The sequence below is a fragment of the Falco peregrinus genome, chromosome 5, assembly GCF_023634155.1.
Source record: "Falco peregrinus isolate bFalPer1 chromosome 5, bFalPer1.pri, whole genome shotgun sequence".
In the NCBI taxonomy this organism is placed as follows: Eukaryota; Metazoa; Chordata; class Aves; order Falconiformes; family Falconidae; genus Falco; species Falco peregrinus.
The window spans coordinates 114,694,229-114,712,719 of NC_073725.1; the positions used below are offsets into that span (position 1 = coordinate 114,694,229).

At 37.7% G+C, this 18,491-nt stretch overlaps 1 protein-coding gene across 13 annotated transcripts in view; it reads right to left on the minus strand.

Annotated features, from left to right (window-relative positions):
- Positions 1–18,491, minus strand: part of DOCK3 (dedicator of cytokinesis 3) — a 225,428-nt gene that overhangs the window by 74,195 nt on the left and 132,742 nt on the right. For all 13 annotated transcript variants that reach the window (XM_055806350.1, XM_055806345.1, XM_055806352.1 and 10 more), the window contains exons 13-15: positions 17,430–17,518; positions 13,757–13,882; positions 3,681–3,805 (exon numbers count right to left, since the gene is read on the minus strand). In XM_055806350.1, the coding sequence (XP_055662325.1) occupies positions 3,681–3,805; positions 13,757–13,882; positions 17,430–17,518 (340 nt within the window). The remainder of the gene's footprint in view (positions 1–3,680; positions 3,806–13,756; positions 13,883–17,429; positions 17,519–18,491) is intronic.

The window sequence follows — 18,491 nt, forward strand, 5'->3', positions numbered from 1 at the left end:
CTTTTTTCTGTTGCCTCAAAAAATTACCTGCCTTGGCAGAAAAATGGTCAGTATTTGAATGGTGTTTCATGCTATAAATGTTAAATAAATGAATAAGTGAAGCGTCTTTCTTTCTGGTTGTTAGCTGTTTCTATGCATTTGTACTACAATCTATAGTCTGAGGAGGGAGGACTGCTTAATCTTTAATTCTGAATTGTGATCTGCAAAATATAAACATGAAACTAGCCTCCGTACATCCAGTTACCATAAGACCCAAATATGTGGGTGAATTAGAGGGCAGAGGCAAGTAAGGGAAGCTAAACTAGAAAAAGTATCAGCTAATAATTTTATCATTTAAGGTATGCCTTGCAATTAAGATATTCCTGCTACTGCAACAGAAAGAAGTAGTGAGAAATGTGTCAAGGATTTTATTTTTCAGACTATATTGAAAGATACTAACAATTGAGTAAGACCATTCTGAAAAGGAAATACTAATTTTCATTTCGAACAGCACTGTATTCTGGGAATAATTTCACTGCTTTTGGTAGGACTATTTCTGGACCAAGATATACTCAGCAGCAATAAGGATGTGAGACAGACAGAATATTGTCATTATTGTTGCAGATGGTTCTGCTAAAGTCTTCACAAAGGCGCAATTCCGATTTGGATTGTGCTGCTGGTCAGGAAAAGCTTAGAGATTTTATTCTAGTATCAGATGAAAATGTTGTGGCAATTTCCCCACACCTTCTCATTTGGCAGCCCCTGCCTGGGAAAGGCAGAGGGCAGGCAGGGACAGGGCTTCAGCCGGGAACAGCAGTGCTTTGGGGGCAATGACTTAGCTGTCAGTGTTCTGCCCATGCTATTCTAAGCTCAAACTGGAGGGTTTTTATTAGCTTCTCCACTGTATCACCTCCTGAAAGTTCTCAAATGAACGTCATAATTAGACAAAATGAAATAGAAGAAAGAAAATAGCTACCCTTGACTGACTGTCCAAGCAACCTTGGGTCACACAAGCGGTCATTAAGGGACAGGGAACCCCAACAAAGCAATTCCCTTTATCAGCGGTGCACCAAGCCCTAACCAACGCACACCTTATTCCTAACATTTATGTTAAAAAGTTAAGACTCCTCTTGTTGCAGTCTTCAGTATTTTCTTTTATATTATGCTGAATGACTGAAATGGATCCAGAGCTAGCAGTCTCTCCAGCTGCTTTGTTTAGGAATAAAATTATATTCTGTCTTTGGGTGAAACCACCTCGCTCCTAACAGAAAATGGAAGGTCATCACTCTAGGTGTCCATACCGAAGATTACAGAAACCAGATGGCTGCAGTGAAAAATAAGCCATCTAGGGTTTAAAACCAAATCTGTCATACAAAAGGTAAAAGGGTATCCGTTTAGTTGCATACTAAAATAACCCAGGACCTGTCTTACGTTTTAGACCGACGGATACCCAGACTTCCCCAAACCCATGGCAAGCTGGGATGGGTAGCTTGTTCTCAGGGCTTTTAACCCGAAGCACAGGAACATTCTGAGCACAAGCTTTGCTGTATTTTACAACCAAAATCTGCATTCTGAAAGTTGAGACAAACTGGAAATGTACAGATTAAGGAGCTGAATCCTCACAATTTTCAGGGCGTTTCTATAGACTCAAAAGCAGCCAGAGAGGCTCTTAACAGGGTCAGCTGTCTTCTGCAAGGACAAGGAGGTTACCACTGGTAACGCTGGAGCCATCTTACAATGGTAAGATAACTCACTAAGTTAGAAGTAATTCCAGATGGCTGTCTCATTTGCTTTAGCTTTGGTAGATGAATTTGCAGAATTTTTAAATCATGTAGAAGCTATGGCAGTGACAAAAAAAGAGGAGACATGATTAGTTTGCAAACTCATTTCTAAGTAGCTGCTTCTTTCTCTTATGTGCATGTGATTATTCCTTCAAACTGTCATTTAGCACTTTTGAACTGTCTCTGTATTCAATTCAACTGATACTCAGGTTTATGTTATTTTTCTAGTTCTATTCTGCAGTTAAAAGAGAACGCAAATGTACCTAAGCAGCGAGGAGTTGGAAATAAAGGGAAGGAGAGTTCAACTTCTGTTGTCTTTGATGGCCCTTTTACTTACTTTTCAGTAGATAGGCTAGCTTACACCTCTGAGTATTTCCTCTGTAGAAAATTCTAGTGTCTGCATGCTTGAAATACAATGGATCTTAAGCATCATTAGACATCACGAACCAAAGACCTCCCTGACATAAACAAAGTATCTTTGTTGCATTGATTGCCACTATACAGAGAAGCAGTAACATAAAATCTGCTATAAAGATTTTCTTTTAAATGTGTGGTTTGAATTTAAAAAACACGAAAGATCCTTTATCTGTAAAGTCTCTTCTTTATGACAAATGTTCATCCAAATTTTTTCTAATCGGAATGACTACCTTTTACTAGTCTTTGTTTGTACCACATCTGCTTCACTATCCCATGGTAAAGTCTTGAAGCACTGTTACAGTAGTAATAACAGGGCAGGGTAAGAAAAACTATAACTTAGCATCTGTGAATGACCGTTCCATGCAAAACCACAGCAGAAGTTAAGGCTGATAATGTCTAGAAATTATACGGCTTTTATACTTAATCATTAGCCACAGTTACAGTATAATTAGCCACCACCATGTACATTAGTATTTGAAGATGCTGATATTGCAGTTCGGAGGGCAAAGACCTGTATTGGTCTTTGGCAGACAGCTGTGCAGTAAAGTGATGATTTAAAATTTGTCACTTCATTTGAAAGGTACGCCTAATTCAATTAAACAAAAAGGGATTGTGGTCTTCCTGCTTCAGCTATGAGCACAAACCAGTTCCTTAAAAGAGACATACTTTACTTTTAATGAATTCACAAGCAATTGTAGTAATAAAGGAAAGGGTGTCCTTTCAATTAAAAACCAAAGATTGTGGCAATGAGTTTGGTACACAAGCACTTCGATGTTTACACTCTTCTAATAATAGCTACAAAGGCTATTTTATTGTGGTGGATGTTAAAAGAAGGGAGGGGGGAAGTTATTTCTGATAAATATTTATGTTAAAATACTTTCCATTTCCTTCTCTATCCTCACACCTTCCCACCCCAGCCAAAGCTGACTTAACTACCCTTTCCTCTTCAATAATACTAAAAGAAAGAACAGAGGAAGAAAGAAAAGTATTAACTATCACCATTCACAGCTGGAATGGAGCCATCCCAGGGTGAAAGCCAAGATCTTGGAAATACAGCTAGTGACATTTATTTTCCAAAACTACATTCAGTACCGTAACTCCAACAACACAGATTTAAGTCTCTCTTGTAATCACATTTCATCACATTGTAGGACACACATTATTTAATTTTAGATATTTGTCACATACTCTTCAGCTCTTTCTGACTACAGTTATTCTAAATTTTCTTCACTGACATCACATTTTGAAATTATGGAAGTTTTTCAGTTTATGAATATTTTCTCCAAGTTGCCTATTCCCATATAGGGGTAGTGCTCCAAATTCTTTCAAATTTATAACTGGCTACTTCCTTCATCTTAATATATAACTTAAAAACTTGGGGGAAAAAAAAAAGTAAAAGCTAGTTTTATTTTAGCACTTCCCTTGTATTAAGACAACAAAACAAGGTAACGTGTCCATGGAGCAAGCACATGGCACCTGAAGCTCAATGAGGAAGGCACTTACCTTCAGGATTTCTCCATCTGCATAGAGCACATACATGGTCACTTCAATGTTCTTCTGCACACTTTTCCCACCTCTTTCAAAGTCTCCCTTTTCTAATGTCAGGTATAAGTCATTGCGTATATCACCTACAGTAAAAGAGCGGAGTCACACACTTAAATTCAATATGGATGACTCAGTGTCAGCAGGCAACAGATTTTGATTCTGCAAATCGATTTTTGTTTTCTGCAAGACCATGGCTGATGCCCAAATCATTCCAAGCAGCAAGTAAATTGTTAATAAAGATGAACGTTTTAATATCAGTGCATAAAATCAGACCATTGTTAGTAATGCCTTTATTAAATGTGAACTAGGAATCAATACTTGCTTTTATTGAGTAAGTGAGAAAGGGAAAAAAACCCTTTTACTGCTATGTCTAGTTAGCTGATTTGGAAGTATCAGGTTAAGCCTGACTAAACATCATTAACACCAGACTTCCTAATTCCAATATATTTTAAGAAAAGTAAGTATTGTTTGTGATGATCAACAGAACATTTTGTTTAGTTAGCTCTTCAAGTACGTTCTACATTTTCCTAATTCCTTTTTATCATAAAACACAATAAAAGCGGCCTTTTTGGAAACCTTGTTGTAATTCAGTTCAGATGGATTAAGAGGGAATTATAAATTCTTTTTTTGCTAGATTTCTGGCTAGCCTCTGGTATCCATATGCATGGATATAACAAAGCACGCAGTATGGATACTTGCCAATTTCTCACTACCTCATTTTCGAGAGCTTTCAGAGCAAATGACTATTCAGAAATTGAAATATTAGCATCTCTCTCAGCATCTTGTTATCCTGAATTTCACAGATTCTAGGTCACGTTTTATTTTCTTTTAGGAATCTGATGTGGGAAACTCTGCTTTCAAAACTAATGCAGTAAATTCTAAGGCATGCACCAAAAGGAAGCAGGTAGCACCTATTTTTCTGTAAAATTTAGTTACTGTCACCACTTCATGACAGCTCACACTTACCACATTTTTTCATTTACTTGCCAGAATAGCAAACATATTAAAGGGCAATATATAAATATATATACATAAAAAAATAAACAAAAAAGTGAACTCTTTCAAGGCAAGTATTTTGTTAAGCAGCCTCAAGAGACTAAATAATCAAGTAATGGAATGGCTATCCAGCAAAGCAGAGACTCCTCGAAGGCCTGATTTCTTCCACTTGGAGAAGCTGATGCAGTTAAATCTGTTTATTAATCAGAAGCACAATGAAATAGGCAGCATTTGCTTTCAGGCAGTGAGGGATATCCTTTTGTGTCTGTCAAAGAAGCACTTCAAATTCTTTGTGACGTCTATAACCCCACAGAATTTGTTCCTTAATTTACTGTAGGGACGGACAAACAACAGGAGCTTTCAGTCCTGCCTTTACTTTCATTTTTATTTCTGGAGATAAGGACAACTTTTTTAAGCATGGAAAATACAGCTCTGTAGCTGACATTCAGTGCTTTCTGCTAGGAACTCTCTATGAATGGGAATCCGTATGCAAAATGTCCTCCTTTTTCCATCAACCTCACTCTCACTGTGGATTCACACAGAGCTGCCTGCTTGAAACACCACGCAACTAGAGGTTTGAAAATGCTATGGTTCATTAACGGGAAAAAGATGACAGCAAGATGCTGGTGAAAGACCTCAAATATTTGATCTTTTTTTTCTCATCAAATAATAGTCATCAAATGCAACTCTCCACAGCCCCCCACAACAGAGAAAATTATCTTGCTGTTCAAAATCAAGCTAAGCCACCGATATGCTGACTGTAGGAATATCAAGGAAATAAACTATTATTATTATATTTGCAACGGGTTTTGTAAGTAGGGACTTCTGTTTTGAAAATCCTCCTGCTTAACAGAGTCCATCCTTTTTTCTCAGTAGTTTGCACAAGGAGGAAAAAAGTTTCAATTTGTATGCTATAAATCTTCACAGAAATCAATTGTACTCAGTATAATTAGCATTTTGGAGCTTCCTATTTATGACCTCTTTTCTGGAAGACAGTCTGGTTACACAAAGTCCAATGTCAGATAGCAAATCATTTTCCAGCTGAAATTAAAGGGAGTTATTTGGTTATATATAGCATCTTATCTTGCGTGAAGCTTAACAGGAGGGATATCACTGCACTAATTTAGAAAAAAATAAAAAATGCCTTCGGGGTGGGGGGAGAGGAATCTAAAAACCAGTGGATCTGAATCAAAATGAAGAAAAAAGAAGAGAAATAGTATTTTAGTGAAGTATAATGGTGCACCTTCTCTTGTAAAAATATTGTCTATTGAATCTCGAAAAAATAAAAAAGGTTATTATATATAGTAAAAATAGGAAAGTAAATGTATCTAGCAAAGACAAAACACATTTAACTATCAGATATGGAGCCCATCAGTTTCTTGAAAAATCTGGAGATAAAAAATGCTTTTTAAAAAGCTACAAACTTTCTAAAGCTAAAAATCAAACTCTTGCATTTATCTCAGTGAATATAACCTCACTGCAAAGAAGCCTCTGCTCTCCCCATCACGTTCACTAACCACACAGCTTGCTGAGTCCTCACAAGCCATTTTTTTTCTCTCCAGTCGCTACTGGTTTTGAGCGTTTGAGCTCAGATGCACTAACAGGATGCACAGAAACTGGAGCAAATGCTCGAACACTGAGCAGTTTATTAAAAACTTTGGGTATGCAAATTGCAAAGCTAGAGAAAACATTCTGCACACCAGCACACAAGTGCACGACCAGAGCGCGCAGGGCAGCTTGCGTGTGGCTTAACACAAGCGTGATCAGTAGGATCGCGAGTGATCCCTGGCAGCTTTAACACAGAATGACAGCTAGCTATCAACTCAAAAATCTTGGCAGACAGGGCTTTTCCCATATTTAATTCCATCATCAAAAGAAAAAGAGAAAAATAAGGTCCTTTTTTAACAAACCAGATAATTCACGCCCTCTGCATGGCAAACCACTGTCCCAAAAGTGCTGGCTCTGACACGGCAGTAGCGTGTATTTTGGGAGAAAAGCAGCATGGCCCACCAGCCTGGGCCCACGGGCCTCCTGGCTCCAGAGAGCAGCATGGCCTATCAAACTGGGTCAGCTGCAGCCTCCGATCATCAGCACAGCAATAAAAAAGTGCTAGAAGGCTAATGGGCCAAAAGTACTTATAGGCTAAAAACTGCAGATGACATTTTAAGCTGAGGGCTTTTTGTGTTAGGTGACTGTCAAGGATAAACTGAAAACCTAGAGAGTTTTCAGAATGGCTATTTGTTTGGAAGCCCACCCCTCTACAACTGTTTTCAACTTAAAACCAAACGTAAACTCCTCTTTAGCATACTACATGCACTTTTAACATATGCAGTTACTGAGCTTCATTCTTTATGAAATGTCTTGAAAGACAGGATTTTTCACAATAATATATTAAGAAAATATTCCTGAGGTGTTACATGGCTCTTCCTTCACCTGTGGGGTTTTTGTTTTAACCTATTTACAAAGCCTTATGTCAAACGTACAATTGTTTAAATCACAAATCACAGATTATAGCTTTGGAGGGTTCACTTTTATTGAAATTAAATCCTTTCTCATATCACCTGAAATGATTTTAACAGTAATGGGGAAAAAAAGGAGTGGTGGCAAAGGCTGCACTAGCCAAATATTGATTTTGTGGTTACAGTATAAAGAAATGTACTGGAAGACTTCCAAACACTTATTCATCATTTTCAAGTCCAAGTAACTTAAGCAGTCCAATGGCCAGTAACTGACTACTATCTATTAGAATAAGTAGGAGAATTATCCTGATAAGATTTGTACATTTTCTACTAGAAGATTAATCCGTTACTTGAACTGCAAAGTAGTAACAATTTACAGAAGCTGCCTGCATTTAATGTAACATTTTTCATTTAGGGTTCCTACAAGATTTTGTACACCGAGGACAGGAATGGTTCCTGTTTTATACAGGTGAATACTGTGACAAAAAAAGCTTACACAATTCATGTAAGTTCCCAAAGGAGAAAGAGACAAACAAATATCTGACATCATGATTCTAGCAAATTTGTTTTCTAAAAGGTCAATTATTCTGTGGCTTTGTGAACCTGTAAAGGACATGTAATATATCCCTGTAAGCTGGGGAACAGTGGCAGCTCACAACATTCAGGATGTGTAGGTCCAGTTTCAAGTAACTTAGTAAAATAACTGTATTTATTCAGAGAATCTTAATGGGATTTTTTCAACTGGAAGTTTAGTCTTTTACAATTTAAGCAGCCAAAAATATAAAAAACCTATCTATGAAAATCAGTATTTATGCCTGTATTTGTTAAATTGTTGAGACGGTCCTATTTGCTTAGGGCCCAACACTGTGATATACTGTCTGCTTGACTCTCTCACATCACTGGGTTTAGGATCTTTTTGAAAATACTGGCGTTTCACAGAAGCGTGCCAAAAAACTCCAGAGCGTGAATGGGCAAGGAGGACTCTTAGAGTATGCTCCACAATGGCTTAGGGAGTAAAACCACAGCCATACAGTTACGTCCTATACATAAATGAGCATTCCCACAGCTAGATTCAATCAGCATCACCCCACTGACTGAAGTTACAGCAGTCCAGACCACTAAGGGTTTGACTCAAAGAGTCCAGCAAGTAAGTAAAATCTTTGAAACAAACTATAAAATGTAGAATATATTCATGTATAGCGTCAGAATGTGCTTTGCCTGTATTTGTTCTAGCTCTTTACAATGGTAACCGCTGTCCTTTCAGGCCAAGATAATCACATTGAGCTGGACGTTCCCTGGATGCACAGCCCATCTCTGCTGCAGCTTTGGAGGCGACTGCACAAAGCAGGGCACCAGTGACTGGGTTCTGATCTCAAAGAGCATACTACGCCTTTAAGTTGCAACTTTCTCTAAATGAAAAACATGCAACTGCTTCTGAAGTGCAGTGATTTCAAGACTGATGAGGTTAACAGAACGATGCCCACAATCAGCTCTGCGATCATCACATTTTTTTTACAAACCAAACGGACTAAAGGAAAAAAACTGACCAAGTGCACTGCACGGGAAGGGTCTCAAATGCTCTCTGGCCTTCCTTCTGGCTGATTATGGACTTGTTCTCAATCACAACTCAACAGATTAAGTGCCAGGCCTCACACTGCATGATTTTCCCTGGCTGTAACAGTGCAGTCACCTTTGATGCCGGTGTGACTCTGCTGTGTTGCCCACTGTGTCACTACTTGCCTGTTGGAATGAAGAAGCCTTGTACGGTCAGACAGGCTCTGGGAATCACATTAGATCCACTGCAGCAGCTTATTTTTCTTTGCCCTTTCACCAGTCAGTAACTAATTGTTTTAAGGTCCATATTCTTCAAGGAGTTACAGCATGTAACTGTTAACATTATTGCAAGTAGTATTACAGCAGCAAGGGGAAACAGAGCTTTGACCTACTGCCTATATGGTGAATTAAATTAACTTACCCACCCACCCCCCGAAGAGAACATCATGCAAGTTTAACTCTGTGCGTTCCTCGAGCTTTCAGTGAGCAGAACACTCAATTGTTTCAAGGAAAAGGAACAACCAGTACCTACTAGATTATTTGCTATCCATCGTTTGGCCTCTGTGTATAGAAAAGAATTTATACATTGCTCTGTTTAAATTCAATGATTTCCCTGAAACAGCTTGCTTTTAGTATTTGGAAATTGATTTTTAATATATTTTTTATTATCTCCACCAACTTTGCATTTCTGCAAGTTTATTTGTGACAAAAATATTTTTTATTCTCCTTGTAAACATTTTTTTGGCATAATTATTAAAAAATTACATCTTCTAGTCTTGTTGACTCTCGTCATGAATGTTGCAAGAACAGCTGATGGATTTTGCTATGTCCATTTCTTAATGTCCTTTTGCCATGACTGTGCTCACTGACAGAACAGATGCTGAGATGTTTCTCACCTTTGCTACTGATTCATCTGTCATAGCTACTAAATTTGTCTGAAACACTGTGGTATGAAGAAAGACTGACAAGACAAAGCCTGTGCCTCTGTTACCAAAGCTTCCCTACGATGTTATGGTTTGCTGTCTTTACCGATCCCCAACATTCCATGAACGAAGAGAAAATGGGAAAAAGCAAGCAACAGGCAGACATTACACAGAAAAGCAGAAACTTACACCCAACTATCTTCATCTCTGCATCAGAAATAAAGAGGAGAGAGTAAAGGGAGAGGAAAGGGAGAGAAGCCAGGAAATTACGACAAGGAGAGAGAAAAAAAAAAAGAGAAAGAAACATCACTCACAAGTTGAAGATGAAGCATGCACTTTTCATCAGAGCATCAAAGTAAAAGACAGAATACTTATCAGCACATGGGGAAGGGAAGGGATGTCCTTTGGGGTACTGACAAACGCCATGCCTATGCAATAGATTTCTGATCAGCAAGTTCTGTATACAAATAAAGTTGCAATCCAAAAGGCAAGCAGCACATGCCTCATTGCTTTTATCTCTGGGGAAAGGTAAAATTGTCAGGATCAGATGGATGGTCTTAAACCCAGTCATAATTTAGAAAAGAAAAAAGAAAACCCACAAATGAACAAAAGCCCACCACACCTCTTCATGAGGCTGGTTTGACTCAATCCCTTCTGATTCGGACAAAAAAGAATTCAAGTCTTTATGATGCTCTTCTCTGATCACAACACAGTAGGAAACAAAGATCATTTTATCTTTAGAAATGAAGACAGGCATGGTTATTTTGTAGGCCATTAATCTTGTTCTGCATAACCATGCAAGATATAAGCACATAAAGACCAGTTAAACTTTATTTCTTAATGATGACCAGCTACCACCTACGTTGCTCAAATGCGAGTAAGGGGAAAAAATTGCTTGATACAGGAACTAATGCTACGGTTTAGAAAACAAAACGGGGCAAGAAAACTGTGTGATAAGACACAGCTACAGGATTTTAATGGTTAAAATGTGTACATGTGAAAGAATTTCCTAGTAAAACAGAAAATGAAAATGTCAGAACCTATAATCAAGAAGATTAATTTGAAACCCTAGAGCTATTTACTTTTTAAAAAACAGATTTCTTGGTTCAGCAGAATGATCACTACATATTTTAACAATACCAGGTGATGTAGCCCTTATTAATGTATTCATAAAGAACATTTTTAAATCAGTGCCTTGAAAAATCTGCATCCACTTGCAAAATACAACTGATGAACTTTCTGTGCTCTTTTCTGAAACAGGAAACCCTGTCTTTAATGAGAAAGAATCAGTTCTGAAGCAAAGCAAGGAAAAGGTAGTTTGACAATGACAATTAAAGCAGTAGACATAGTTGAGAACTGCTAACATGCATGACAGTTTTTTTGTTTGTTTGGGGCTTTTTTATAACCTCCCCTGACCCCAAAGTATTTTCTAGCTTTAGACAACACTAGTAAAGCTAAGAAAGAATGTTTGATTCTGGTTGTTACAACAGAAGCACAAAAAAACCCTGACAGGCATTCCTTGTTCATGTAACTTGGCTAATTCACCTGAAGGGTAACTCTGCCCAAATGTTCTATCCTGGACATCAGGTAAACTCAAAGCTCAGTTTGATCTATTGTTCTAAAAACAGTAATTCTAAAAACAATTGTTCTAACAGGCAAGTATCTGCTGTCACTCGAATAATGTCAAACACACTTTTATGTAAAAAAAAAAAAAGATAAGTAATTAGAATGAACACTGTTCCCTGCATCAGTGAGTTTACATTATATTTTAATCTCCTAATTTTTACAGAGATTTCATCATCCTGCAGAGTACCCAGGAAATGAAAATTTTTCTTCAGAGCACCATTCACTGCTACCTCTCTCTTCAAATCTCACCTCTACTCTGGTAATGTCCTAATTTAACATTATAGTGAAAATCTATTCACACTTCCATGGCTGTGTTTAAGGACATTTACAAACTGCCTTTCTCCGCAAACATAAGCAATTTTTTTTCCAGAATCAAATGCCTAAAGCTTTCCATCTAAGTGCTATATATGCAGCCCCCTTCTAGCCCCCTTTGAATTGAGAAGTTCTGGGTGTCCAGCCGCTCTGGAGAGGCAATAAGCATCTAACAGCAGAATGGTGGCTCTTTCACACATTTTTTTTTGTATCAAATCAGTATTTTGAGCAGATCTATATATATGAGCCCAATTCCAAACAGATTATCATCTTAAAATCTCTGTTTTATCCAACAAAAACTGTGGTTTTCACAATCATGACATTACCAAGCGACTACGGTCTTTTGAAGAATACCATTTAAAAAACTGATGGGCTGACCAGCGCTGGGAAGTTTACTACTTACACCCGTATAGCCAGCCTTACAGTGGGAGTGCTGCAAACACACACTCTGGAATCGGGTTTTAATTTACTTAAACATCCAATGTCTCTAGGCTGAATATCACAAAAAAAAAATATATATACTTCAGATTTGTTGGACATCTTTTGCACTGAGGCAGTATTTTCACTAGAGTTCTTAGAGAAAGAAAGTTTGGAAATTTGAATTAGCTGCAATGAATAAAGAATTGTTAAAGTTTAGGGTAGGAGTACTTTTCACATGAAACTGCTAACTGGCTTGTTCAAGCCCTGGACAAAAGCATTGCCCAAAACAGCAGAAGCACAGGGAAGACAGCCTACTATGCCAGCTTGCAGAAAAAAAACAGGGCCCAGAAAATGGTAAAACAATTGAGGGGAACACTGAGGCCATAAAGCTATTCCTTAGGCGGGCTAAAATTCAGTGGTCTGAAGCACCTAAGGGACAGATTTATACACAGAAATGGAGGATAAAGCAGTTCTTACAGGAGAATCAATTCACTTATAAAGGTATGCAAATGTTATTGTTGATGTTGACTTTTCTAGCTGTGATCTAGCTGGTCTAGCTGACACATCCAGCTGTGATCTCAATTACAGCAGATCACCATGCAGCAGCTGTGCCTGCATATCAACAGACAATATTTAATCTCTCCTCTCTTTGGGTTAAGACTGAAACTGCTATAAGGTCACTAAAAACTAAAATCTGTAATTGTCATTATAGCCCACCTCCTCTGCTGCTCTGTTACTATTATTTCCAAGTTTGTTAGTAAATAAAACACATACTGTTCTAAATCCTGTTACTTTAGTTTCTAGAAATTCTTCCTACCTACTCCCTATTTTTATTGTGCTTTCTGAAAAGCCTCCATAACAAGGCCACAACAACTACTTTTGATACTGATGCGTCACTACTGCAGTCTTTCAAGTAATAAAATCTGATACTTTTCCCATTATGCTTTCATAAAATTTCCCATGTCTGCAAAGTCACCCTTGGCCTTGGTTATAACGCATAGCAAAGCAGTAGTATTTCAAATGCTATACATGTAATATAATTTGTAAGCCCATTTCTTACTACACTGTAAAAGTGAAGGCAGTATAATGCCAGGTTTTATATCTATTGATTGCATGACTGGCTAGGTTCTGGTTTCCTCCCTAAATGAACTCTTGGCTATGCTGGGGCTACCTCACCTTGTGCCAAAATAAGAAGCATCTCAAGCTGCTGCTCCAGAAGTAAGGAGCAAATGAAGTACAGCAATGCTTCAGTCAAGACCACTGTTGCAGGGACTACGTGCTCTGTAAGGCCAGCTGGAAAATCAGACCAGATTTGCAGCCTCATATATTGTCAACCATTACAAAAGGCTCATACTAATTCCAAAAATCAAGGCGGCAAAGTGGAAACTCTTTCCAGGCTTTGGATTATTGGGAAGAAGAAATTGATGCATTTTAAAAGAAACATCTCTATGCTTAGCATCCATGAGGGATATCTAACTGGCAGGGAAGGTAGGGAGAACATCAAAGCAATCTTTCCAGATCAACTTCCATGCATGTGAATGTAACACTTTCTATTACTATAATGTTTGTTGATTAAAATGTTTTAGCATCCCTCCCTGAATCTGGAATTGGCATTTATTCATAAATAAGGCAACTCTTCTATTAGCAATGTTCTTTGAGTAAATCACCCATTCCTGTGGGACTTGTCTAGGAGAGTATGAGAAAAAAATTACCAATATTTTAAGATAAGAGTTGTTATGTTTACCTGGCATTATAACATCAGGAAAACCCAACTTCCTGGTAACAGAAACGCCTCTGTTAAAGATCATGGGGTTTTCCCTTCGAATCTGCTCCATGTCACCACGAAGAAGCTGAAGAGATATTATAAGTCCTGGAAAAAAACCCAAAGTTGTTAATTTTTTCAGACCTAAGAATTACATGTCTGTACACAGAAGGCATGTAGGTAATATAATGCTTTGCTCCACAGTTAATTTAATACAAATACATAAATACAGAGTTCTTTTCTCCCTTGGAGTAATTTAAAATTGAAATGGAAGAAACCAAACTGCTTTAAGGGATCAGTTAAGAGTGTAACATTGTGTTAAAATACATTTTTTTAAAATCAGAATACTTAATTTCACAGAGATATTGCAAGAGACAGTGAGGTACTTAACACTATTTCTGTTCCTCACATACAGCAAGTTACAGCACACATATGAGCAATGCTACCTCTATCTGAACTACCACATCACACAATGTCATAGAATATCTCTAAAGTGCCTTTGATCCTGCTTAATACCATAAAAAAAATAAATTAGAAAATCCTCAAAGCATATCTGTTCCACTTTAACTATTTCATACAGGAATATTGATTTTAATGAAATTCCCTTCAGTAGCTCGGCAAGTTTCAAGAGCACCAACTAGTCAAAGTGACTTCTGCAACTAGCTCTTTCAACGCGACCTGATGTTCAGTACATCAACCGAATAGCTGGACTAGGAATAATTACACAGTTAATCTCAGTCCAACTGCTTTCCCTAGTTGCTTTTAATTTAAAGCATACTACACCCCTAAAATGAGGATAATGTATTGGTAAGGTTACAAAGTCAAGTGTTGTGATACCAGAAAACACCAGGATTAAGCTCAACCATGCAAGCTTAGTCTCATCTGCCGAGTATATATTACCAGCTTCACATATCAATGTGAATTACATTTACACAGCAATTTTCCACAACCTTTATCTCATCTAATGACTGCCAGTTAGTCAACAGTTTTTTCTATCCTCTGTTCACTCAGTGGAGCAGCACATATGAAAACAGACACTGCCTTGTACAGTCTCGCCTGCGCCAACTAACATTTTGCTATTTCCTAAGATGTATATACGAGCTTTGCAGACAATATTTAGTTGCCATTTTGTTAGACAAGTTACCAGGGGAATGAAACTGGTAATATCATGTACCTCCCACCCACTTTCTGCTCTCTTCCCTTGAAATAATTTTCAAGCCTGTTGTTTGACTTCAGCCAAATCTGGCAAATAGCTAGCTAGATAATATGAAGATTGTATATGTTTAATGAACACTGGGAGTTGGGATGAAAAAAAGAGCATAAAGCCTTAAAACAAAGGGAAAGGCAGGCCAACCAGCCAGCTGGACAACCAGCATGTATGCACTCCAAAGCTGCCAAAACAGGGACTTGCAACTGTCCAGCTAAGTAGGCAGGACAGCGCTGCAAAGCACTGCAGGGAAAGCAGAGGCTTTATCACCACGGAAAAAATTCAACCCCTTTGAATACCATGTGCAATGTGCATCTGTGTGTGCAGGCGCTACAGAAGGTTTAACAGAACACAGGAGGCAAAATCACTAGAAATCAGTCTTGACTATTTTTGCCACTTAGAGAAAAACTTGTTTATTTTATATCCTCTTTTGCTATTAAAAACAAACAAATAAAATTAAATTGAAAATTCCAGCAAAAATGACTGGAGCAAATTTGGAAGTTCAGACCTCCCCACATCCAACCCCCCCAGTACTTAGCAAACAGCACCAGAATTAATCTATTATCTATAAAAATCAGTCACTGGAAATAACAGAATATGTCATTTTCCAGCATGGTATTACATGTGTTACTTACGTGATGCCCTCCCACATATTCCACCCCCAAAACCTTCTTGCTCTGCCCATGAGGTTTTGTACATCTACTCTCCAGTCCCCTTTTCTGCTCAGCCTATCCTCCCAGTTCTTTTCTACTCCTTGCAGCAGATTTGAGGATTACTTTTACACAAGCCCTGGGAAGGTGGGGAGAGAAAGAACCAGTGCGTTTTTCTTCAGGGAAAAAATCACACTTGTGATTTGAGCACTTTCTCACTCTAAGAGCAGGCTCTGAGATCCAAACCGTATTATTTACGCTTAAATAATGTCAGCCTGCAACACTGCCCCTGCCACCAGGGCAATACCTCTGCCAAGTTTCAACCTCTTATTCCAGAGATGCATTAGATCTTAAGGAAACGTTTGAAATCATTATTTTGAAAAGCCAAAGGCAAGGATAAAAAGCTACTATTTCTTTCTGCTCTTCAAAAAAGCTCACGCTTGATAAAAAAAAACTTTAGGCAGACCCCTGGCATTGGAAATAAATGCAAGTTTTCAAAATGTAAACAATTCAGGAAAATCTTTTAAGAAGTGGTAGATGACCTTAACTGTAACAGGAGGAACAGCAGGGAAGGAGATCAGCTTTCCAGGTAATAAAATTTGAAACCTGAAAACAGTTTCATTTGCTTATTATTGTGCTTAATATCTTCTATAGAAGTGTGAACTGTATATTCCACTACAATACTCAATATGCAGTCAAGTGAAATTAAGACGATATCAGTATTCGGACATCGGTAAGCCAACGAATCAGGCACTCAGTAATGAATGCCAAACTAGCTGTAGCAAAGCAGAACTGTAACCTACCAGCTGGTTCATTGGAAATGGAATAGTAATGATAGCTCTGAATTCGTGTACTACAGATACCACTAAATGAAGTAACAAGATAGGACAAGATTTACTTTCCATATTTATCTGCCATTAGCTAGGAAAATAAAAATGGATTTGAAAGGTGTCAAAAAACTCTGCCAAGACAGTTATTCTCCTGAACTATGTAATGAAACATTTAGCTGAAACTATCACAGAGAGTCCTCTGGATAATTAATTTGTAAGTATGAAAACACTGCTTATTTTCTGGACAGTCAGGCAAATACATTACAACAAATTTAAGCTCTGGCTTTCATTCTGTTGACAGGGCTGCACGGTATCCTCAGGAGAGCAAGCCTCAGATATGTGCTATACCTGGAATTTTCAAGGGAATACAGGATGAAAAGGAAGACAGTTTTACTCAGGGAAATTTTGATGAATAAAATTTAAATTCTTCATTTCCTGTGCAGCCAAGTCTGGTCACAGTAACTTAAGCCAGTATCATGAGAAAAACCCTTTTAAAGGAGTTCTGCCAATGCCAATTGCTGCTCATGTTGTATCCTCCCACGGGCGAGCAGTTTTCACAAGCACAGATACTAAGTGAAGATTCACAGAGTAAGCTAATACTATAGCAGACCACTTGCTCTCTCTGCTGCTGACCTCTCTTGAGATAAAATAACAATACAGATATAATGATGAAGGTTATTTAGCATGCTGAATTAATACTATTGTCTGCCATATCTCGGAACAAAAAAAAAATCAGGTGTTTTTATTTTTTTTTTTAATTTCCTGGTTAAATTGGCATATGCAATACAGATTTTCACCTGTAAACTGAACGTGAATGAATTTTAGCTAAACTTTTAAATCACAAGTAGGAAAATTCAGCTATGCATAATCTCACATCTCACTGAATTTGCCTGCTATAAATAATTAGCAGTTTCCTAAAGGAAATCTTCAGCTGTTATTACGACAAAAATGCACAAATAAATATTTACCATAGTTTGAGCTGGGTGCTGTGTATTTGGTGCTGGACTTGCGAATAATATTTTCATGGATCTGGCACCATTCATTTTCGTTGTTACACCTAAAATAAAAGAACACTAATTCAAGTTAAAAGCTTTCTGCTGAACCGTCTTAGGACAGGAGAATCAGCTTTGCTGTAGAGCTACCATGAAAGGCTGGGGGGGTTTGATGCATGAGAGAAATCCCACATACTCTTGTTTTTAAAAGTGGAAGGAAACAAACCCACGCCTAACATGCATAAGCCTTTTTTATGGACACTATGGAGCCTGCGGTGACTTTTCAGTCATCAAAGCCATTGTTTCACTCTTCATATTATGACCAAACAAAGAAAGCTCTCGACACCATATTTGAAACCTGTGAATGTAGAAAAACAATTTTAAGCTGAAATTAACTGTTGCCATATATTACATTTTTGGTTTTAATTTTTTAAAAAGTGAAAATCAAGAAATACAAAGTGAAATTTGAAAGACTAAATAAAACCCGGATTTCTTTTTAGTATCTCAGGCATCTGCAACAAGACTTTTGCTTACCTACGTATTTTAGAGAATGCCTTGAAAGATGATGCAACTCCCCCCGCAAACTGTAGGACAAAAATATATAACACCACAAAGTATGCTTCCGTATGTGTACCATCTTCTGAAGGAATATTTCACGACTGTTTATTCATCTACATGTTATTTTAATAAGCATTTGTAAATACTGTTATACTTCATTTCAGTTACATTACCACCTGTAAATCCTCAATAGATTTCTAAGATAGAAATGACAATGTAATTATTTGTCAACAGATTTCTCATACTTTCACTCATTAATTTTTCACCAGGAAAAATGCCACTGTTAGTTCCAACAGCACACAGCAGTTTGGTGCTGGGATTGTAACGTTTTTCAGACGCTATTCCGGCAGGAGAGCTGACTGCATCGCCCTTGATGAAACACTCGGATTCAAACCCACTGGATGTACATCTGGCCAAGACCACTTAATGGCAGTACCTACAAACAAAACTGTTCTAGACATTTCCTACCAACTCTATCTT